A 22532-nucleotide genomic window follows, 5' to 3' on the forward strand; every position below is an offset into this window, starting at 1 on the left:
GCTGTCCCCTGTAGGCAACTTAAGTATGTTCTTAGGTACACAGCTCTATGGAATAGTTATTCTGGGCTCTTCCTCTGTGTAGACAAGGCCTACGCAAAGAAATTTGGTTCAAGAGAAGGGGGGCAGGCTGGGGAACAAGGCCTGCTCTGCACCTGAGCATTTTTTCCATCATAAGTGTGTCAATTTGCAGTGCGAAAAAGGTCACGCACGAACCCTCAGCAATGCTAGTAAGAGCCTTGATGTAAAAGCAAGTATTCTAAACAACAAAAAAGCCCTTATGTCAGTATATACCATTCAGGAAGCTGTACTGAAGAGCTTTCCTGAGTACTATAGTCAAAGTTTCCATCCCAAACAACAGCCAGAGCAAGGTGATTTAGAGACAGTGCAAAGAATTAAAAAAAAATGTTCTGAAAAAGGGACACGTGGAACAAACTATGCTTGCAGAATAGGAACCATCGTGTTAGTGATGAACTGAAAAGTGTAAGGTAACATAACTCCCACTGCACTGACGTGGACTTTTCTGGGAAGGGTACAAAAGGTAGTATTTAAAGCTTTGGAGGTCACCTTGTTTTAAGAACAAGCCATGCATGGCGTTACATTAATGCTTTACTAAAAACGGCTTTGGCTCCTACACGTCTACAATACAAGCACAGTTTAATTATTTTCACTTTATCCCGTGGAGACACCCCAGTAGCAAAAACACTCATTAAGCACAACCCACATGGCAGCAATTGCCCCTTCGCCTGGGGCGTGATGGTCCACTGGTCTTGGGTTGGGAATGATTTGGCCTGGGGAATAATGGTAGACAAGACTGTTCTTGTTCAGTCACAATATGGCAATGAGCAGCACAGAGGGGTTTTTTTGCCCCCCTCACCAGAACTTGCTGGGCTGGCATGTTTTATAAACTGTTGCTTCCCTCCACTTTCATTGAGTCCTGTTAATATTTAATGGGAGACTTCTCTGGAACCTAAGCAGATGGTTCTTGTTACTGAGCTTGGGAGAAAGAATTAATTAGAAACTGGCAGATGTCAGCTAAACGGGAAAAGAGCTTAATAAATAAGTAATCAGGTAAGGAGGGGTACTGGAGAGGCCAGAGCTGCCTCAGCTCTATCCAGTGCAGGAGGAATGGGGCACAGTAGAGGAACCCCAGCAAGGTCCTTCCAAAACCTGGGCATAAATGACCTGGATCCAGAAACTTGTGAGAAGTGGCTTCAAGCATAATACAACGGCAAATCATGTAGCCATAGAGAAGTGGGGCTGGAAGGGACTTCCAGAGGTCAGCTAGTCCGACCCCCTGCCTGGGGCAGGATCATCCCTATCCAAACCATCCTGTACAAGTCCATCATCCACTCTACATAAGACTCTGGCTCCAGTGAGGGCCTCGGGCTCCTGAAGACATCTGCTGTAGAGCTCACAATCCAGACTTCTCAGCTTCATTCTCTACCGGGTGGAGGGAGTCACGTTACCCCAAGATGGACCGATGAAAACTGATGATTTCAAATGACTGATCTGAAAAATCAGCAAAATGGGAAGCCTCAAATGTTAGTAACTGGCTTTGATTTATACGTTACTTATTTTTCCAAAGAAAGGTTGATTCTCTTTGGTTGCTAACATATGGGACTTCCCCTCCCCCCAGCCAGGAGGATATGCTACATCTAAGCCATTTGTTTAAGCAATTATAGCTTAATACACACATAAATGTGTTTCATTTTTATGTTTTAAGATGTTAGAAAGTAAATTCTATTTCTTAATTATTCTAGTACTAAACATTTTACTTGCAATGTGGAAAGCTGCTTTTGGGATGCAAGGAATTAAAAATACACAGAAAGCGCATTTTCAAATTATTTCATTAGTTAACTAAGACTACGTTTAAAGTTTCAACATTGTTTTTTATGCATCCAACACACTGTTTAAAATGCATGTAATAAACAGAGGAAACATTATCTGCACTTAAGGAAGTGCACTGTTGCTGGTCACAATACCCTTTGAGATTTTTGAAACAGTAAACCTCATCTTTTTACACTTCATTTTTTCCATGGATTGCAATGAGCTTTCAAATGTTGCTCAACTGTAAAATGTACAAATCAGCGCCCTGAACATATTGAACAGAAAAGAAGGGAAGAGTCTCTCTGCCACTGCAAAAGAGCCTGATGCTGTGAAAAGCTGGTTTAAAACTTCAGGCAGCTCAGGTGCCAAGGGCTTCCAGCGGGTCAGTGGGTTCTCTTTAACCTCTCAGCACCTGAAAAAACATGTACTGTTTGCATGCTTTACATTGAGTTTAAAGGATTGTGACAGGTTATAACAGATGTTGGCCTTCCTCCATGTGGTCAATTTACATGTTTGAAAAGAATTTCTGTTTTAAAAGAAACATATTTGAATAAAATCCCATTTAAATAAAGTATAATTATTTTGAAAAAGCAATTTTTTTAATTCAACCTCACAGAAAAGCTCTGCCTTCTATAAGCAGGGAAGCTTGGTGTCTCCAGATGGAGAGTTTGCTGCAGATGGACAAAGTAAGATTACAAGTGCCTCCTGCAGCTTTGTTCCTTTGAGGTCTCATATATGGGGGAGAAGCGGGCTTTCAGGGCCACCAATCTGTCTGGAAAGCGATAGTATGCTCTTGGCCTCTTTTATTGTCGTGAAACTTGGGCTTCTCTGCAGACTTCCATCAGCCTTGGACAGCTTCCATCAGACACGGCCGAGGCAAATACTGGGAACTTGCCGGCGGCTTTGGCTGTCCAACAACAGGGTCCTACACAGAGCCAAGTCATTGCACCTGGAAGCAATGATCCATATGGCCAGGGCATATGGATCGTGTGTGTGATGGCAGGTACCCAAAGCACTTGCTGTTTAGGAAGAGGAGGGAAGGTGCATGTTCTGATGACAGACTGCAGTGGAGGTAGACCTGCATCGAGGCAGACCCAAGGGAGCCCAGCATGTTCAACAGCTGGCACGCACTGGCATCTGACCACAGCACTTGGCATTTACTGGCTGGACAAGTGCATCTGGAGGCAGTTACTGAGAGATGCAGACATAGAAATCTTCAGCGCCATTGTTACTGGTGAAGAAGCCCAGTCCGTTATCCACCCTCTGTTACACGAGGGGGCAAACAGAGACCCAAGCTAAAGCACGAGACGCATTCCCTTTGCTTTCAGAGAACAGGCCCACGCATACTCACTTACGTGCATCCTTTTCATTTGGGCTTTGCGCCTGTACCCGTTCTGTTTGCTTGTGTGCGCGCACGTACAGTTGCACGTATCTGTGTGTGCACACGTAACCTCATATGCACAAACTCATACCTCCCTCCATCACACATGTACTCCTTGCAAAGACTCCTCACCCGATGGCACGTGAAGATATCATTCCTGGTTCTAAAGAGAAGCCTGAGGCATGAAAGACCCCGACGACGAGGTCTGTTTTTAGTTGGTAGACAGGATGGGCAGAAGCTGTAGGATTCTCTTTTTTAGCTCCTAGTGATAGACAAGCTCGAAATCTAGATATGTGGAGGGCCCTGTCCTTGAAGCACGCTTTGAAAAGCAGAGAGCAGCCAGTTCATGACAACCCAGATAGATTCTAGGTTACTATTGCTACGGAGAGCCAGGGAGCACATTGCTTCAGCAGTGATCGCTGTGGTATGCCATTACAATGCCTGCAGGGAAGTGTCAAGGCTTATTTGGGGAACAGGACGGCTGCAGTTTCAGGCCAAGTGTCTCACAACATCAAGGGGAAACTTGGGGTTTGTTTACAGGGCCTAATTATAGCCGTTTGGTGCCGTCAGACTGGGAGAGGTAAAGGATACGCCGGGGTCAGGGGTGTAGTAAATAGAGATGAGATGGACGGGGTTTGCAGTTGAACAGCAAGGCCAGTGCTCTGAGAGAATACACATGGGGATGGACCTCTGCACTCCTCCACTGCTGTCAGGAAAGGAGATGGCCCCAGTATTGTATGATCAGGGTCCAGAGTAAGAGATAACTCACAGGGGATATGTGGGAGTCCGCTTTGAAGGCAGGAATTCAACCCAGGAGCAAACTGACAAGTGGCTGAGAAATTAGCCACTCTTTGGTTCTACTAGGCTAGCTGCAGAGAGAAGAGAAACCAAGGGCTGGGAGGGGGAGGAGATGGCCATGAAATGCAACTGCCCTAGCCCATCAAAAGGGGCAGTACTTGAAAATAGAGACCCTTAAACAAATCAAGCGGTGGCATGTGCCGGCAGAAGAATACAAGTCCTCTCTGGCTGCAGTTGAAGGGCTGTGTGGGCTCCTCCATGTGCAACCCAGGCATCTTTCAGGCTTTGGCTCCCTGCCATTAACATGAACCGGATGAAAACCCAGACTCCTCCAGCTCCAGGAGCACAGGACTCTTCTGCATGGGCCACGCCTGCTACGGGCTCAGCAGGATGGGCCGCTAGCATGCCTGGCTCTTGGCTCAGCCGTGTCCCCTAGAGTTGGAAGTCAAACCCGGGCTTCCTGCTACACAAGCCTCATGGAGGAGCAGCGCCGCCTCGCTCCATTTCCCCCCCGTGGCATAGACAGGGACCCACCACAACTCAAGCTCAGTGAATCCATGGAAGGGTTTCCAATGTGGAGACCGCTTTCCTGGCCATGTGTTGGTGACCTTCTTCCTTCAAAACAACTCAAGATTGGGACCTCAGGGTGCTGATGCTTCACGGCTGGCCCCTTGAAAAACAGCGCTCCCCTGCCCCGCCAGAAGTACCAGCTAGTTTGAATCATTACCGAGTGGACAGAAAAGAAGGCTCAAAATATAACCATCCCCAAACCACTCCTGAGTGCTGGGCTGCTGAACACCTGCCAGATCTATAGGCATCTCAGCTATCAGCTTGCACAACCACGTTACACCAGCTATCATTGCCGCTGTGTGACGCACAGAAGGAAGGATGCTGCTAGGGGGTGGGGGGAAGTATCATGCGACTTGGGGACTATAATTTTTCTTGGCTCCGTTTAGACACCAGATGACAGCGTCAGCAAACCTGAAACACATGTATGTGCGCGTGTACGCTCACATGCGCACAGTTGCGCATAGCCTGGATTTTTAAGTGTCTGGTCAGCCACCACCGGCTTTTCAGATGACCTCAAATTCTCATTTGGGGACCTTTATAGAAGGGCCAAGATTTTCCCAAAAAACCTTGAGCACCCAAAGTGTAGACTCTGGGCCCTGGAGAATGGGACCCCTAGCACGTACAGCATCTTGCACACCTTTAGAGGAAGTACCACAGAACTTTCTTTAAGCATGTGCAGTGCACCTAATTGATCTGTCAGCACATGGATTACGTTTCGAACTGTTTTCAGCTTGCATTGTAGCCCAGGGCAAGTAGCTTCCTACGGTGCTAACATTTTTCCCATCTGGAAATGGTGAATGAGAGTCACGCATAACCCGACTCTTCCAATATGGTCTAATAAAGTTCCTTCAAACACAAGCAGACAGGTTTCAATCTGTCTGATACTGTTCCCACCTTGGATTTTTTCTTTTTTGGAAATAGGAGGCTTTGCTAATAAGGCTTTTCTCATCACCGCCTTGCCAATATCCTCTGGTATTTTTTTTTTAATCTATTTGATCTTTGTAATTTTCTCTTAGATATTTCTGGGGGAAAAAATCAACATATAGTTCTTTTTAACCATATGGGGTCCTATAGCAGCAGTGTTTGGTTTTTGATCCTAGTATGCTGGGGAGTGATCAGACCAATTGATCACACCCACAGATGCTGAGACAGCCTGATGTATAAGGTGCTGGAAATACGGAACAGATCAGTCCTAGACTACGAATTGCATGATACAGAACAATAATCATTGTCCCCATGTTCAGGGTTCTTTGTTCTCTAAATATCACTCGGCTTCTGTGCTTCTAGGAAGTGTATAGCCTTTCAGTCACCGTCCTTCCCACAACTCTCCACCATGCTGCCCTGTTAAGGGCCGGATTCATGACCTCATTAAAATCCCAATGCAAGACCCTTCCCTAAATCTTTTGAAAACTCAAAACCGGTTAAAAGAAAGGAAGAGCCAAACCTGGCTAGGGACATACAGCTACTGTTAAGTTTCCTTTTAGACGTCCTTTGATAAAAAGGTACCTACCACCATGTCTTCTACTGCCCTGTCCTAACACCAAAGGAATAATGTTTAGCTATTAAAAGTCACCACCACTTTTCTATTTGACTATCCCGGGAAGCAACGTGGTAGCTGTGCCCATGTTGTTCTCAGATATTTTGTGCGTTTGGTCTGCATGTTTTTTGTAAAAGCACAAGGCTAGGTCTCTCTCCTTTTACTGCTTGCAAAACCCTCTATTTTTCAACAGGCCTTTTAACATGGATGGAAATCATTTTTACTGGCTCACCCATTCCTCCACATCTTACCAACCTGCATCTTTTTTATTCTTTTAGTTCTCTCAGTAACATTGCATGCTGTGAGCCAAAGCCTTACTGACATTCTTGAGAGCTGTTTCCAAGTTCAGTGATAATAATAAGTATAGTCAGGGGAAGCTCGTGGCTGAGTTATAAACACAGCAAATTAGGTGTGCTGTGAGGCAAGGAAAGCCTGAAAGGCACTGCCTTGTACTCCTCTAGATAGCTGAATGCAGCTTTGGGCTCTGACTGGTAAAAAAAAAAGAAAAAAAAAATCAAAGGAGGACTGAATAGTCAAACCATTTAAATCATTACTGTAGCAAGTGCAGTTAGCAATGTGTGTTTGCATGAATGCTCCGGGCACATTCGTTTTAACTAGTCTACTCTCTTGAAATTCAATAAAGGCCATCAACGCAGGGGTTGGGGAAGCAGAAACACTTCTCTGTACCAGGACACATTGCACAAGGGTCATTTTCCAGAAGCGATCAGCTCTGGACAGATCAGGGCAGAGCTGAAGGGGACAACTGCAACCAGCAAGGGGCAGTGACGATAAGTCACACCTGTGACCTTAAAAGCTGTACCAACGTTTCTCATACCTTGCCTTGGCACAGCTCCAGCATACTGCTTCGAGCCTGCAGCTCTGTGTTTGGAGCCCCCTGGGTCCCTCGCCAGCAAGACTTCACTCGGGGAACGTCCTGTTTTCACTGAACAAAGACAGCAACCAGGCAGGACTGAAAGTCATACCAGATGGAGGCATATACAGGAGTTGATCTGAAGGCTGTTTCTGCCCTGGGTGATGCACCCACACACTGGCTAGCTGGCTGCAGGAAGCGAGGGCCACCTTGCTCCTTACCTTTCTGTCCTATCCAGAACAGGTCCTATGGGAAGGTATACCCCCCACTCCTCCCCAGATCCCCCAATCCTCCAGCACTCATCATCTCACCCCGAGCCCTCCGATGTACCACCCTGATCAGCTACGTGGTGTAAAGCCGGTCCATCTCTGAACCACACCTCTCATCTCTCTGTTCAGGTCATTCATGTCCTGCCTGACGCCACACAGCAGGACCTTCTGCCCTGGTGGCCCAAAATACTCTCCAAAATCAGTAACCTATATGTACTCCTAGCATCACAGCTAGGGACCTAAAGTGGGATCTATGCTTGAGCCTCCACAGAGTTGTGATAGTGGGCATGCAGATGGCAAGGCTCATTGTGTCTCCCAACATCCACCCCGGCTGTGACAAGACCTTGGTATGCATCTACCTACCATGCACCAGGTTACAACCACTCGTTCAAAACCTTCTCCTGAGGCTCTAGCTCCATTTCCCTCCCCTCCACTGCCAAGTCTCCTGTTTGCCCACCCCATAAAGTCACTAGACCTTCTCGTCAGCTTCCTTCTAGCACCCAAGATGGCAATCCAGGGGACCAAAATGGCAGACCAACGGGCCAGGAAAACCAGGCTAGAAAGGGAAAGCTCATACAGTGATGTCCCTTGGTCGCTTCATGCCTCTGGGCTGTGATCTGCTAGGCAATGGATTGGGACTCCTTTGAAGAGTAGGTGGGCTTCTTAGGCAGACAGCCTCCCCCCCCCCCAGCCCCGGGTACCTAGTTTTGAACTTCTACTCTTCACCATCCTTGAGATTTCTGGCAGCTCCCCAATTCTGCATGGAGTTTGCCAACCTAGGTAGGACCTGATCTTCTTATGTCAATTTAAATGGCTAGAAGTAGAGAACATCCTTTTGGGCCTTCTTTACACATCACCAGGGATCCTGGTTTTCTCTAATAAAAAAATACCCATTTTTTGGATATAAAAAAGTAACCCAAAACCCACTTTTTTCCATGATTAAAATGAAACCCCACTTACACACACACACACACACACACACACACATACACATATTCATAGATGTTAGGGTTGGGAAGGACCTCAGCAGGTCATCAAGTCCGACCCCCTGCCCTGGGCAGGAAAGAGCGCTGGGGTCAGACAATCCTAGCTAGGTGCTTGTCCAGTCCATCTACACACACATATACATACACGTACACATACACATACACATACACATACACATACACATACACAGGCGACCCCCCCACTTAGTGCTCTTAATTGGTTCCTGACAAAACGAGTGTTAAACAAAAACTAGCATTAAGCAAAACCAAAAGTATCTGATGACCCAAGATGACAACCAGAAAATGGTGACAGCAAGCATTATAACAAAACTCACTAAGCATGCAGTGGAATCAGGTATCAATTTAAAATGAGCGTTATAATGAAATAGCGCTAAGCGAGACAGCGTTAAGCGGGGGCTGCCTGTATAGTGGTGTTTGATTCTAAAAATCACAGAAAAATGTGGATTTGGGGTTACTTTTTTATATGTGAAAAATGGGGATTTTCTTTTTCAGTCGGAGAAAACCCGGATCCCTGCACATCAGAAAGAAAAAGAACGGTCAGGCTGACTGCCCACCAGTCAACCCCATGTGAACACGTGCTGGCCAGTTTTAAAAGCTATTCCCTAGCTCCACCAAAAGTCTGCTACTTCTAAGAGGATCGTAGAGAATTTGGGCTGTTCAATCCCCTGCTCAAGAAAGGATCATCCCTCATTAATTCAGAGGAATTGCAGCTGGGAAGGAGGGATTCAGTTTAAACAGCTAGAGAGCAGAGCAGTGAGCTCTGCTCTAGAGATCCAATTATCCAGCACTGGCTTGTAGCACTTGACTTCCAGAATCCTTAATCTCGACTGAGCTCCATTGCTAATTGGGTGGGACTTTGGGAAAAGTCCCTGCTTTGTGTCTTATTTGGTTCAGCGTGACAAGCATGCACCAAGCAGAAACCTTGGAAGAACACAATGTTCCCAAGCTGGCCTCTCCTGACTGAGTACATGCAATCCCTCGGCTGGCCAAGGAGCATATCGATATCTGCATTCACTGCGACTCCCCTGAACACCCGGTAGATGGTGCTACGGGTAAAGGGAATAATTTCTGCACACATGCACGTCTCTCCAGCAGGCTGGAGGATTGCACTGAAGACAGCTGTCACTTGTTTGCATTTGAAACGTCCTTCCAGTAATTCCCACACCATCTTCACAAAAGGCGACCAGGTAGCAGAGCTTGGGAACTGAAACAGTTCTAGAGAAACTTATTGATTTAAAAGGATGGGCCACTGTTTAAAGTGATGCTCCCTCTATTTTTTATTTCCATTTTGGAATATCAGTGCCTAGACCGTGATATAAATAATAAGTTAGCTTGCTTATTAAGTATAGGCCATAAGTTTAAGTATGAATAGTTTTTAAGTTTATAAGTTTTAGTGCTTGTTTAGCAAGTTGTTTAGTAAGCAATTTAAACATGCATGTATGACTGTATATGTGCAATACCAAATATAATTTTAAGTAAGGAAACATAAGCGGTAATATCTATTCCGGAGTCTAGGCTAATTCAACTGGAAAGAGGAAGGTGCCCACATGATGACTTTGATTGCAAAAGATAATTATAACCAACAAAAAAAAATACGTTATATAACAATGGCTAACCTTATTGTGCGCGCAACTAACCGTATGTAAACAAACATATAAATATGAAAGTTAACAACCCCCTCGGGGTAGCTCTCGGTCCTTAAGACAAAAGACTACCCTTCTGCAAAAGTAATAAATTTACTGCTAACCCTCCTATGTCTCTTAATTTACATTATCACGGCTAGCACCCACAACGCAAGGCCAAGTTGCCCTTTGGTGCATGAGCAACTGACTCAACTTTGCTAACAACAGCTTCTGTTAATATGGGTGTGGTATTAGTGTTAGGATCAACAGAAGATGTAACAAAGGATGGTACATAAATTAGAATAATAAGCTCTTAATTAGTGTTTTTTAACTTCAGGAACCTGTGTGTGAACTGGAACATCTTTGGAAGCAATCCAGTAATGTGTGTATTTGAAAGTAGTGCATGCATGTGATCCTAGAATCTGGCTTATTATACTTTACAATGGTCTGATCAAAATGCAAAAGGCAACAGGTTAAAACACATGCACCATGGTTCCTGTCAATATACCGCAAGCGGAGGAAAAAACCAGAAAGCCATGCAGAAGACATCGGAGTTACACAGGCCCACAGATTAGAAGGGGGCTATTTTTGAATGAATTGGTCAACTGGCTTTTCCCTCCAACTGATTTTTCTTTTTCGTAAAAGCCCACCAATATCAAAATGTAACAATACTGACCATCTAAAGCAGAGATTCACTTCTGGTTAACTTTTTTCCTTTCTTTCCCACTTTTCCAATCCTTTGGGAGAAAAAGGGGAAACTGAAAGGCTGGGTGGTACAGGGAAAAAAACAAAAATCGCAAAAAAACCCCCAATAAAACCTTTTCTGTATTGAAAATGGCTGCTTTTTCTAAACTTGTAACTAACACCTATCCCAGCAGTTGTATTTTTTTTTCTTTTTGGCGAAAATGGCTTTCTGTCTTGAGGATGGATATAATAAGCTTTTTCCCCTGGAGTTTTGCTCAACGGTGTATGACAACAACATGCCTAACGCCTTTATAGTGCCCCTCCAGCTGAGCAGGTTCAAGAGCCCCGCCACGAGCACAGTCCCTAAGAAGTTCAAGGTTTTCTAGTCATCATCTTGGGACTTTGTTTTTGTGCCAGCCACCCCTCTGAGTCACCAGTGTTGTGCCAGCCCAGTGACTGGGAAGGTCACGGTCTTACTCAATAGATATTTCTGCTCCTTGCACACTTGAAGAGTCACTGCTCGCTCTCCTGAGACCTTCCTCTGCCCTCGCCTCGGCAAAGCCAGCCAAGGCCAGGGGCTCGGCCCAGAGAATGGTCAGCCGGGCTCCGACTGTGATGTCAGACAGAGAGAATCTAGCCGGAGAGTCAGACCCCGGAGCAAGCGGGTGACCCTGGCAGGCGGTCAAAGCATCTTTCTAGCCGGAAACCGAGCAATTTTGAGCCCGAAGTGCTTAGAAAATATGTAACTCCGCTTTACAGATGCGGGCCAGGCATTGTTTTCATTCACCCCACCGGGAGAAGCAGGGACACGGACGTTACCGAGAGGCAAATCCAGCCGTAAACACTAAACTTTGAATTTTTTTTTTGCAAAGTCTGACCAATCTGTAGTAGTCAATTGGGAGACAAAGAAAAGAAGAGGAAGATAGGTTGTACTTCAGGGTATAATCCCATCACCAGTTGATGAGGGTAAGGAAGAAACTTTCCCAGCAGGCAGGTTGCATTGATCATCTAGTAGGGAGTTTCTTACATTTCCCCATTTTGTACTGCTTCTGGCCATTTAACGTGATCCAGTCTAGCATAACTTACACACTACCGTCCCATTAATGCAAATGTATTTTTCCTATAAATAGATTTGGCTCAATGGATGGCAAAGTTACGTTGATCCTAAGGTGAATTCCTCACCCTTGTTTCAAGCTCATTCTTCCAGCCCTGCTTCTCATAAGGCCCAAGTTGCAAATGAGTAGTTGTGGTTAAAAGTTGGAGGGCAATCCTTTCTACAGTGCCTTTCACTGGAAAGCATTTCACAGTCAGCGTGTAAACCCCAGCAGCGATACGTCGCTACCTCTGCAGCGTAGGATAGTGGCTGACCATACACAATGGGTGAATTTTCAGCTAGACGTATGGGAAGACACCTGTGCCTTTTATGGAAAGAGCCACGAGATCATTATGTCTTGATTTTTAGCCGGGTTGTCATGTGGTTTCTAATATTTTTGTAACCGATTCAGCTGGAGGGATCCCCAAAGCACCGATCTTTACCAGACAAACGGTTGAATTCGCAGAGAATGAATCGTGCGAGCGGCCTGTTTGGGATTTAACAACAGGACGGCCCACGTGTATGTGTTATAAGAGTGCTCTATAGGAGGGAGACGTTTCTGTATTTCTAAGTAATTACTACAGCAAGGGCTTATAATTTGGGAAGTCCAGGAGTAATGCAACTTGCTGGTCACTCTGCTTGCACACCTGGCTCTTTACAGCAGCAAGGTTTCAGCTGCAAATAAGAAGTATAAATTGGTTAAACAGAACAAGTACTTCAAAAATCCCAGCTTGGATAACCCTGGTGAATCCTTGTGACTCCACAAACAAACATCGTTTTGATTGCAAAATCTGCCCCTCCATTTAGACACTTCTGCAAAACCCTAGGCACCAATCTGAGCTCAACAGCTGTTTTGTGTGGGTGTGGAGAGGTATAAAGAAAGAAAGACAGAGCCCAAGCAAATGCTAGGCACAGATCAGCAGCCACAGCCACGTGCCAAGCATCCAGAACCTAGACCACCACAGCATCTGTAGCCAGCATGGGGCAGGCCTTCATCTGGGCTGGTAAGTTTGACTCCTGAGCTGGATTTGTGGGACTGACCAGGACTGTTGGGATGTTACTGGATTTACATACAAGACTTTATAATGCCTTCTGCAAATCAGGGAGGCAAAGATATGCCAATTCAAGCAAATATTAGTCTTCAAAAGAAACTATACCCACTATGGCTATAGAAAGTTGCAATGGCCTACTGCTATTGCGTGTGCTCCGCCAGGATGCGTTTCTGTAGCAGCGTTGGTGGAAAGAGGATGAATATCATTCATGGGAGGCAAGGCATATTATCCCCAGAGTTTCAGATGGAGAGAGTGAGGCCACTTAGTGATGGGACCTCTCTGAAAGCCAAAAAGGCAGACAAGGGATGGAGCTACCCATCCCCGACTCCTAGTCTGCTGCTCCCAACCCAAGTCATTTTTTAAAAGCTGTCCTCTTCAAGCACCCTGGATGAATTAAGAGGCACATGTTCTGCACGGCTATAACTGTGCTGCAGAAAGGTGCTCCTGTGTGTCAATTGAGCTGTAACATGCTGCTGTGGGCCACGTAAAGGACTGAAGCTCGTGGCAGTTTCTAGTTTTATATTTGTATTGCAGTAGTGCTTAAGGGCTCCAATCGTGAAGCAAGGTGCTATGATATCAGACACTACATGTCAGTACCAAACAGAGGGATCCCTTTCCCCAGAAGGTTCACCCTCTAGGGTTTTAAATGCAAGAAGCAACGTGGTGGGAGGCCAGGGACAGGACAGAGTTGCACAAGTCAGTCCGTGGTCCGAGTGGGAATTTGCCCTGGTTTGGGTCTGTAACCCATTACAGAGCACACATCTGTGTCCAGTGGGTTACGAAAAGCTTTAAACGCCTTTGCAGAAGGGGAGTTCCTGCATTTCTAGATGCTTTTATCCTCAATGTTGTACTCATTGCTGTTCATGAGCTTGGGGAGCAGGAAGCATCATTAAATAACCAGGTTTTCTCTATTCTTGTGTAGGCTTAGGAGTCTTGCTGCTTCTGCAGTGTGGTAAGTACTCTTCTCCTAATCACCTGTTTTCTAGAGGTTCATAGGACTCTATGTGCTGGGTAGGGAAAAATCATCCATCCTTTTAAGGAGGAGGACACGGTTCAGCTGCAATTCTGGAACAAAGGAGAAGTAATGGCCACTATCCTTCCTTGCAGGCAGGAAAGGAACTGGAAGACCTAAGTCCCAGTCCCAACCTTTCTGTCCCAACGGCAACCCAGTAATGGCCAGTGTGGACTCAGGAACAAGAACACTGTCCAATACAACCTCAAAAAAGAGTCTGGGGGAGCCCTTATCTCCAGCCAGCTGGAGGCAGGCATTGCATTTTTAATTCATTCTTTTACTCAACCTCTCTTAGCTTCTGAAACACTTCTTCCCTGTCTCCACAGGCTCTGCTTGCAAGCTGGTGTGTTATTTCACCAACTGGTCCCAGTATAGACCTGCCCAGGGGCGTTTCTTCCCCGAGAACATTGACACCAACCTGTGCACTCATCTCATTTATGCCTTTGCTGGTATGAACGAGAACAAGATCACCACCATTGAGTGGAATGATGAGCAGCTCTACAAGACTTTCAATAATCTAAAAATCAAGTGAGTAAACTGAGAGAGGCCTGTTCCTAGAGCTGAGGTCTCATACCAATCGAGTGCAGCCTCTTATCTCAAAACAGTAGCGTGGAGACGGTTAGGACACATACCGGGACTTCAAACTAGTCTTGTTTTCATCATCACCGAGGAAGAAAACTCCCCTGGAATCATCTTGTGTTCAACGCCCCACAAGACAAAACCCAATCCATCCGTGATACAGAAACCTTAGATTGGCTAACTTATCTTCATAAGTAGAGCGAGATGTGACATCTCTCTTTGAAGACTCCACAAAACCTGGCTCAGACAAAGACAGAAAAGCAGGTTTTCAGGGTTAAAGTGAAGGAGAATATAAGCAGCTAAACTAGAGCCGGAAAACACACCATTTGATGTCTTGGCCCACGGTTTTTGCAAAAGGTCCTTAAGCTTCAGGGAAGTCCTAAGTTCTGCTCCTTCAACTTGATCCGTAGCAAGTCCAGATGGAAAGGTGTGAGGGTGTTTCCATTCCAGAATGAGACACCTTTCCCCCACTTGTAGAAAGAGAAATGCTTCCAAGCCCCGATGTAAAAGGCATTTTGAAGCTGACTGTCTGTCCGTTCTTGTAACGTGCTTTTCCTCCTATCCAGGAACCCCAGCCTGAAGACTCTTTTGTCCATCGGTGGATGGAATTTTGGCTCCCAAAAGTAAGACAAAGAATATTTGCTTTCTAAATGCACAAATGGATAGAAAAGAGTGATGCCAAAAAAATTTCTGACATATCCAGGGAAGTCAGAACAGAATAGTAGTGTCTTAGATACAGTCCACAAAATGGATTTTCTCTCTTAGGTGTTTATATAGATCTCCCATAGCTGTAAGGTGGGAGCATCTCAGACTCAACAATACCATACATTGCTCCTCAACGTCTCTGATAAGGCCCTAGCTACTATTCCCATTTGACAGAGATGGCAGCAATCGCCAGAGAGAAGCAGCATCGGTAAGGGTCACAGAGAGAGCAGGGAGCCCTGCCTGGTTCTCCTACATCCTAGGCTACTGCCCCAACCTCAGTGCTGGACTTCAAAGCTCTGTCTCCAGGGGTTTCCAGTATCTGGGTGCATCTCATGGTGTTTAAATAAGAGCATGCTATAGCACAGGGGTGGGCAAGATGTGGCCAGATGCGGCCCGCCAGGCCATTCTTTCCAGCCTGCGGGGCCCCTAGAAAATGAATATTTATCTGCCCCGGCTGCCAGTCAGGCAGCCCTTGATGCCTTGCCAAAACTCAGTAAGTGGCCCTCCACCCGAAATAACTGCCTTCCCCTGCTATAGCAGGAATCAGTACAGCTGCTGCTGTCACACACTGGGGTGAAATTAAAAGTGAACTACACGGGTGTTTCCAAACTTTTGTCTTTGGGCACTTAGACCCCATTGGGCTACAAGGTTGTCACAGTTAAAAACTGCCCCCAGAGTTTCCTTGTTTCCCACGAGGAGGCGGCTTTGAAAGCTGGACTTTCAACGCCGGTGTGTTTGTTACTCAAAACTGAAGGATACGTTTTCTGGGAGGTTTTGTCTGTACGAGAGCATTATTATTATTATTGTCGTTCTAGCTTGAGTGAAGTTCTGGGTAAAATGACAGGGACCTCTCTGGCGGGACTCACGTAAAATGACGTTTTAAGGGCAATCTTATCGGGAGAGCACTAATCCTTGGCAATTGCTTCCCACAAGCCTTTGTAAAGCTTTAAACCTGGAGCTCTCCCTGAAAATTCCCTCCAAAAACCAATATTTAAGACAGTGCTTTTAAGTAAGAGATTAACCTTCCGTCCATGCTGCACATACAGGGCAGGAAGGCAAAGAAGGGAGAATCTCTGAAAACAAACGGGGGCTATGGCACTCTTCCAGTCAAGCAGTTACATATGTCCTTACAAGACTAGGGCAGTACAGGCATCTCCATGGTCTCTTTGAAGGTGCGACAGGAGACAGTAGGTGTTTATTCCCAGCTCTGCCACTGGCTTGCTGTATGACCTAGGGCAAGTCACCTAATTCCCTCCTTTTAAAATGGTGTTAATAATCCCCGATGTCAGAAAGCAGCTATAGGAGGTGCTCTGACATCCTGGTGAAAACCACCACTGAAATGCCTGCAATACATATACGACAGATGCTATTTGGCAACCAATAGTCTGGAGGAGCAGAGCAAAAATCTAATACAAAGCAGCACAGCTACACATTGATTTGCCCCGCATAAGGAGGTGTACAGCTTTTATATCAGCACTGAGCAGGGCTCTGGGTGCACACATTTCCTCCTAGCTGTATTTGGCTTTCTCTGCAGCCACAGACTAGATCCAGCCCCTGAGACAGACTATCAGCTACTGCCTTCCTGCTGCTGACTGGCCAACTTTCACACTAGGTTCTCCACCATGGTGTCCACTCCTGCCAACCGCTGGACATTCATCCTCTCTGTGATTCAGTTCCTGCGCCAGCATGGCTTTGACGGCCTGGACATAGACTGGGAGTACCCGGCAGCGAGAGGAAGCCCTCCTGAGGATAAACAGCGTTTCACAGATCTAGTCCAGGTGTGGCATGCCTCAGAAGCGCAGCCCCTTCTCTCCAGGGCCTGGCAGGAGGAGTAAGGAAATAGGAAATGAGCTTAGATAGGCCTCAGGCTGCATCTGCAAACACTGCAGCATGCAAGGTAGAAGCTGGTGGGTGGAGGAGCCGTGTGGCAGAAGCTAGAGGAGGTGCTGTAGAGACAGAGCCAATGCGCATCTGAAAATTTCCATTAGAGAGGTAGAATAGAGCAAAACCAGCCTTTGGCGACCTGCATGGGGGCTTTCATCCAAGCTGTGGGCTCGTCTCCAGCTTGGCCATTCTGAAGAATGGAAGAGGTTGTTTGAGAGGCATATGGGTAAGGGCAGGTATTGGCCTTCCTAGCCTGTGGTGCCTGGATCCCCTTTTAGAGAAATCCCACAAAGGTGAAAGCAGGGATTGTAAGGCCCAGGGCATCAAAACTCTGACCATCCACTTTGCTTATGGGCTTCCTGGGATCTCGTCTTTTAGGACTGTCAAGGACAGCACGGTCCCCGTGTGAAATCACTCAAGGCTTGGCCCTGAATATATGAATTAACTGGAGCGACCCCGAACTACCAGCCTGATCAGGAACTTATTGGAGTTGTGCATTTCTGGTGCATGGGCAGTCCCTCTTTAGTTTAAAATGGATCTTTTTTAAAGCAGATTGAAGGCTCAGTTAATGCATTGATGCTTACTGCTTTCTGTTATAACCCAAAGGAAATGGCTAAAGAATTCACGGAGGAAGGGAAGAGGACACAGAAAGACAGGCTGCTGTTGACTGCTGCTGTGGCTGCTGGGAGGGAAAATATCAATGCAGGCTACGAAGTCAGCAACCTCCTAAAGTGAGTCTTGTCCAGCCACACTATGCTATAGAATAGGCGTTTTCAATCTTTTTTAATTTCCGGAACCCCTAAAAATTTTGAACAGAGGTGCGGACCCCTTTGAATGGTAAATGTGGGTATTCACATACTTTTGACTGATCATAGTCATCTTTTACAGACCCTTTAAATATAGTCTCTGGGTGCCCAGGGGTCCGTGGACCACAGGCTGAAACCCACTGCCAGTGCTGTACCTAGATTCCTGGTGGCCCCGGGCAAACTTTGCCAGAGATGATGATGATAATAATATTATTATTATTATTATTATTATTAAGTGGACAATGGGGGGGGGGAAACAACAAAAAAAACCCCTTTTCAGCCCCTTTTCTGTCCAAGCCCCAGGCTGGCGCCCAGCTCGCCCATGCCCGTGTCTGGCTCTGCCCACTGCTTTAGAGTACAGTTAAGCCATGTGGTCGTATGCTATTACCCAGGGTTCTCCATGCTGTTTACACTAGGTACAGAGAAAATATCATCTTATTTTCTGTTCCCTTTTTTAAAAAGAGAACTGGATTTTATCAACCTCATGACCTATGACTTCCATGGCTCCTGGGAGCATACCACAGGCCACGTCAGTCCTCTCTACAAAGGAAAAAATGATACAGGACCTGCCAAATACAGTAACACTGTAAGCAACAAAGACCTTTTGCAGGTGGCTTTCACCTCTCAGATCCATAGAGCTCAGCTAGAGGAGGTGACGGCAGAGGCATGTTTCCCGAAATGAGCCTGCATTTACCATCTAAACCCCTTGTGCAGGTTGGGGGAGTGGGGTCCAAACCTTGGACAATGGGCGCTGAAATGGCTTGCAAAGCTATAGAGGGAGAAAATTTAGCCTGGATGCAGCCTCCTGGAAAACATTAAATGGGATAAAGAATAGGGAGTAATAGTTACTAAGTCACTTTCTCTCACTATATCTAAATCACCATTACCGGGTATTCCACCAAAAATACAGAACCGTTCACACAAAGTTATTGGGTGCATTCAATCACATCATTGACAGTGGTGTTGTATTCCTGAGAAACCAACAGGGAAACTGAGTGCCTTATGCCCCATGGAAGAATAGAGGATGTTATGGGGAGACTTAATATCTGGCTGCACAGGGAACGGGCACAGAGGGGGAGGAAGTTGGTTTGGGAAAAACCATTTATGCCCTGGCAAAGTGTTTAGGTTTTTAACAAGAAACTGGAATTAAAAGTCACAGAGCTACAGGATGGCCCGTATTCTGCATAGAAAGCAAGCCAGATCATTGTGAAAAGGGTACAGATTATAGGGAAAGATGCAGAGGGCATATTCCCATTAAACCCACATACCTGGCTCACTGCATGGGCAGACTTTGGGTCTGGTAGCAGGAGAGTGTAAGGCTCCAGGGAAGCTCAAGACATCTAGCTCTGTTAGTCAAGATGCAAAATTACCATCCTTTCCACCTGTCCTGTAAAATGTGGCCACCACCAGATTTGGTTGCAAAGGGAAGGCAAACCAACTCTCCTCTGATACAGGATGCTGCCGTGAAATACTGGATGAGCAAGGGGGCCCCAGCTGAGAAGATCATCATGGGGATCCCCACCTACGGGCGGGGTTTCACCCTCTCTTCCTCCGACTCCGATGTTGGCGCACCTGCTTCTGGGCCGGCAGCTGCAGGCACTTTCACGCGGGAGGCAGGATTCTTGGCCTACTATGAGGTGTGGTGCATTTTGCTTTCCTCTTTGTAAATGCTCCTGTTTCTATTGTGATTTGCACATGTTGCTGGGACTTGTTGAATCAACTCCTCTGCTCTACAGCAATCTAATGTTTGTAACCTTCAGAACATAAAGCTTCCAGACTATTAGATTTCCCCTTCTTTGCCTCAGCTCACCCAGTTTTCACTCTCTCTTCCCATCTCTCAGTGTATGGGTCTCTCTCTTTTTTCCTCCCCAGATCTGTACTTTTCTGAAAGGTGCCACCACCAAAAGGATTGAGGATCAGAAGGTGCCTTACTCCTTCAAGGACAAGGAGTGGGTGGGATATGATGACACAGAGAGCATTACAACTAAAGTAAGCAGTTCCTATACTTTTTCCTGCAGATGCACATTGTGGCAGGGAGACTCTGAGTTTCTGAACCTTCCTGTAGTTCAGAGAAGTAGGCTAACCTTTACCTCTTACCTTAAATTTCTGTAGAAAAGGCTTTGCCCTTCCTACCAGGCATTTGATATCTTCATTGCACTTTACCAAAATCGAACAGCCTGCCTGTTTCCTGGTAGGGTTCGGATGATCTCACTTTGCAGATGAGGAACTTGAGGCACAGAGAAGGGGTGTAACTGGCCTGACATTACTGCAAGAACTGAGAATAGCAGTGAGATTTCGGGGGTGGCCACAAACCAGAAATGGAGTCTGGCAGCTAATGCCCAAGTGAGAATATGCATTTCTTCACCAGGTAACCCACAGAGCAAAGGCAGAATGGAGAGGTTCCTTCTGCTCCCAGCATCTCCTGGATGTGGCCCTAAAAAGTGAAACTTAGTGGTGGGCATTTGGTATGCAAAAAATATCCAGTGTGGGAGCACCCAAACCTGGAAGGGATTCTTGCCCTAATGAAGTTTTCTGGATCTGAGAATTGGCACACTGAGCAAGTGCTGGTCCCTTCTCCCACCTATCTCCTAGCCAGTAATGACTTGGGAATGGCAATAGGACCCTTCTAGAGCTGTCACAGCTTGCAGAGGCCTAACAAAGATGAAATGGCATCACACCTGCCTCCCCACAGCACCAGAGTTCATATTACATATGGGTTTTCCCCTCTCCTAGGTTCAGTATATAAAGAACAACGGTCTGGGAGGTGCCATGGTTTGGGCTCTTGACCTGGATGACTTCAGTGGCTCTTTCTGCAATCAAGGAGCATACCCTCTTCTAAACACCCTGAAGAAATTGGGATGTGGTGAGGAATGAGTGAATCATTTTGTTACACATATGGGCTGAACATTTCCGGCCCATGTGTCTTCTGCCATTGGGAAAGAGGTTTGTGCTGCTGGACGGAAAGAAAGAAGCACACACTTTGTGCAACAACAGCAACCCCAGTCCCTTCTGATCAGCCACAAGAGACTTCAAGGAAACAGTAAAAGCAACGCACTTGTATAATACATTTTTTTTTCTTTTGTAAAAATATATGTCTCTCTCACTCTCATTCATATATATCTACGCTCTAACCTATTACATCCCAAAAGGATTAATCCTATCCCGCTACAGAAAAAACGCACCCACACCCCCACGCACCCAAACAAAGGCCCGCTGGCCCCCTGTACCCATTACAATATCCGCATAATACATGACCTTTTTTTGTTTTAATGACCACATGCAGCTGGTGGCTTCCTCTTTTGTAAGAGATCAGAGGCACCTCTGCTGCGGTGCCCAGTGTAAAGGGAAAGGAGCCTTGGACACAAAAAACATGCCCGAAAAATGATCTAAGCCTTGCATTGGATTACAACATAGGTTAGGCCTCTTGAAATCATTCACACATACTGGATATCTTGGAGGTGGGCTTTCTTTTTGTCTAATTTCCCAGACCGCTGAGCATCAAAGCTTTGCATCTTGTTACTCAAGCCTAATTTGATTGAAAAGACACACTTCAAACCAGTGTCACCACTCTGCATTAATGTCCTTTTCTCTGTTTCACCAATCCTCCATGACCACCAGGCTCTGGCCACAGAATACATCATGTAATTTTGTCTTTGGGTTTGCTTTCAACAATGTTATTTCTGCTAATGCATTTGCAGGGATGGTACAATCGACAGCTGCTTCAACCACTGCACGGATGGTACGATCGACAGCTGCTTCAGCCAGCACCAACCCCAAAACAGTTCCTCAGCCTGTTCCAGCCTCCAAGTTTTGCCTTAATAAGGATGATGGCATTCATCCTGTCCCAGAGGATAACACCAAGTTTTACATCTGTGCCCACAGGGCCACCTTCACCATGTCCTGTCCTGACAGACTGGTTTATAATGGCACATGCAAGTGTTGCAACTGGCCTTAAATCCTCCAGGGAAAAAGAAAAGCTTCAGAAACATGTCTATGGGAAGTTAAATGAAAGGTAGATTCAGAGTCTCTTCAGTATCCTGTGCTTCTGAGATCAGTAACATGGATTTCCACCTTCTTCACTATCCTTGCTTAGTTTCTTTTTGGCCTGCAACTATTACAGTGATACACATCAGAGCTGAGGAGGAGAAGGGATAGGAGAAAAGTCTTAGCGCTTCTCAGCATGTCTGGTGGGTTTTCAAACTGATGAATGATTCTTTCTTCATTTTGCCATGGCCTATTGTAGCCTTTCACTTCATCCCTCAGCCCTGATTTCAAGTGGGTGCACCCCAATAAAACCATAAACTTTCATTTGCAAGCAACAGCAGTGGGGTTTGGTTTTTTTGGGTGGTGTTCTTGCTCTACTGTGCAGAAAGTGTCAAGTGAGAATGGGAGGAATGGGATTTGTGGGATCTCCTCTTATCAAGAGTTGGACACTTGATCTAGTGCACAATACAATAAAGCCTTGCGGGTGATCACAACTCCATCTTGCCCTTCCTGCAGTGCCCACGGAGACCAGAGTGTGTCTGTAGAAGATACGCAGGTCTGGCATCAGGGTAATTTTGTGCTACACAAGTGGTTTCCCCCTCTTACCCAGGAAGGTTCAATTGAGATACGTCATATGGTTTTCCAATCAGGACAGCTCCCCAAAACAAAAAGACAATTCCTGGAGTCCACACCCCATTACAGAGACACTCAGCCCAACAAGCGCACCAACAAAACACGGACATCCTTTATGCTGAAACAGTCAGAATACATCCCAGTACAGGCCCATGCAGGATGTGTAAATAACCCCTGAACCTTTCTAGGTGCTCACAGCCAAAATCCTGGAAACTAAG

The 22532-nt window shown here is 46.0% G+C and overlaps 1 protein-coding gene across 1 annotated transcript; it reads left to right on the plus strand.

Moving 5' to 3' along the window:
* Window positions 1–12500: 12500 nt before the first annotated feature.
* LOC109317766 (chitotriosidase-1-like) lies at window positions 12501–22021 on the plus strand. The gene is made up of 11 exons (XM_019546629.1): window positions 12501–12663; window positions 13634–13663; window positions 14050–14251; window positions 14869–14925; window positions 16620–16785; window positions 17498–17622; window positions 18160–18283; window positions 19152–19334; window positions 19570–19686; window positions 20431–20560; window positions 21396–22021. The coding sequence occupies exons 1-11, from the start codon at window positions 12639–12641 to the stop codon at window positions 21650–21652; spliced, it is 1416 nt and encodes a 471-aa protein (XP_019402174.1). The 5' UTR covers window positions 12501–12638; the 3' UTR covers window positions 21653–22021.
* Window positions 22022–22532: the final 511 nt, after the last annotated feature.

Source organism: Crocodylus porosus, unplaced genomic scaffold (assembly GCF_001723895.1).
Source record: "Crocodylus porosus isolate Cpor-Errol unplaced genomic scaffold, CroPor_comp1, whole genome shotgun sequence".
Lineage (NCBI taxonomy): Eukaryota > Metazoa > Chordata > Crocodylia > Crocodylidae > Crocodylus > Crocodylus porosus.

Bases quoted from the DNA above. Each gene is read 5' to 3' on its own strand.
- LOC109317766 (XM_019546629.1), top strand. From the start codon at position 12,639: ATGGGGCAGGCCTTCATCTGGGCTG. The intron at 12,664-13,633 runs GTAAGTTTGACT...ATTCTTGTGTAG, and splicing joins GCAGGCCTTCATCTGGGCTG to GCTTAGGAGTCTTGCTGCTT. The intron at 19,335-19,569 runs GTGTGGTGCATT...TTTCCTCCCCAG, and splicing joins GATTCTTGGCCTACTATGAG to ATCTGTACTTTTCTGAAAGG.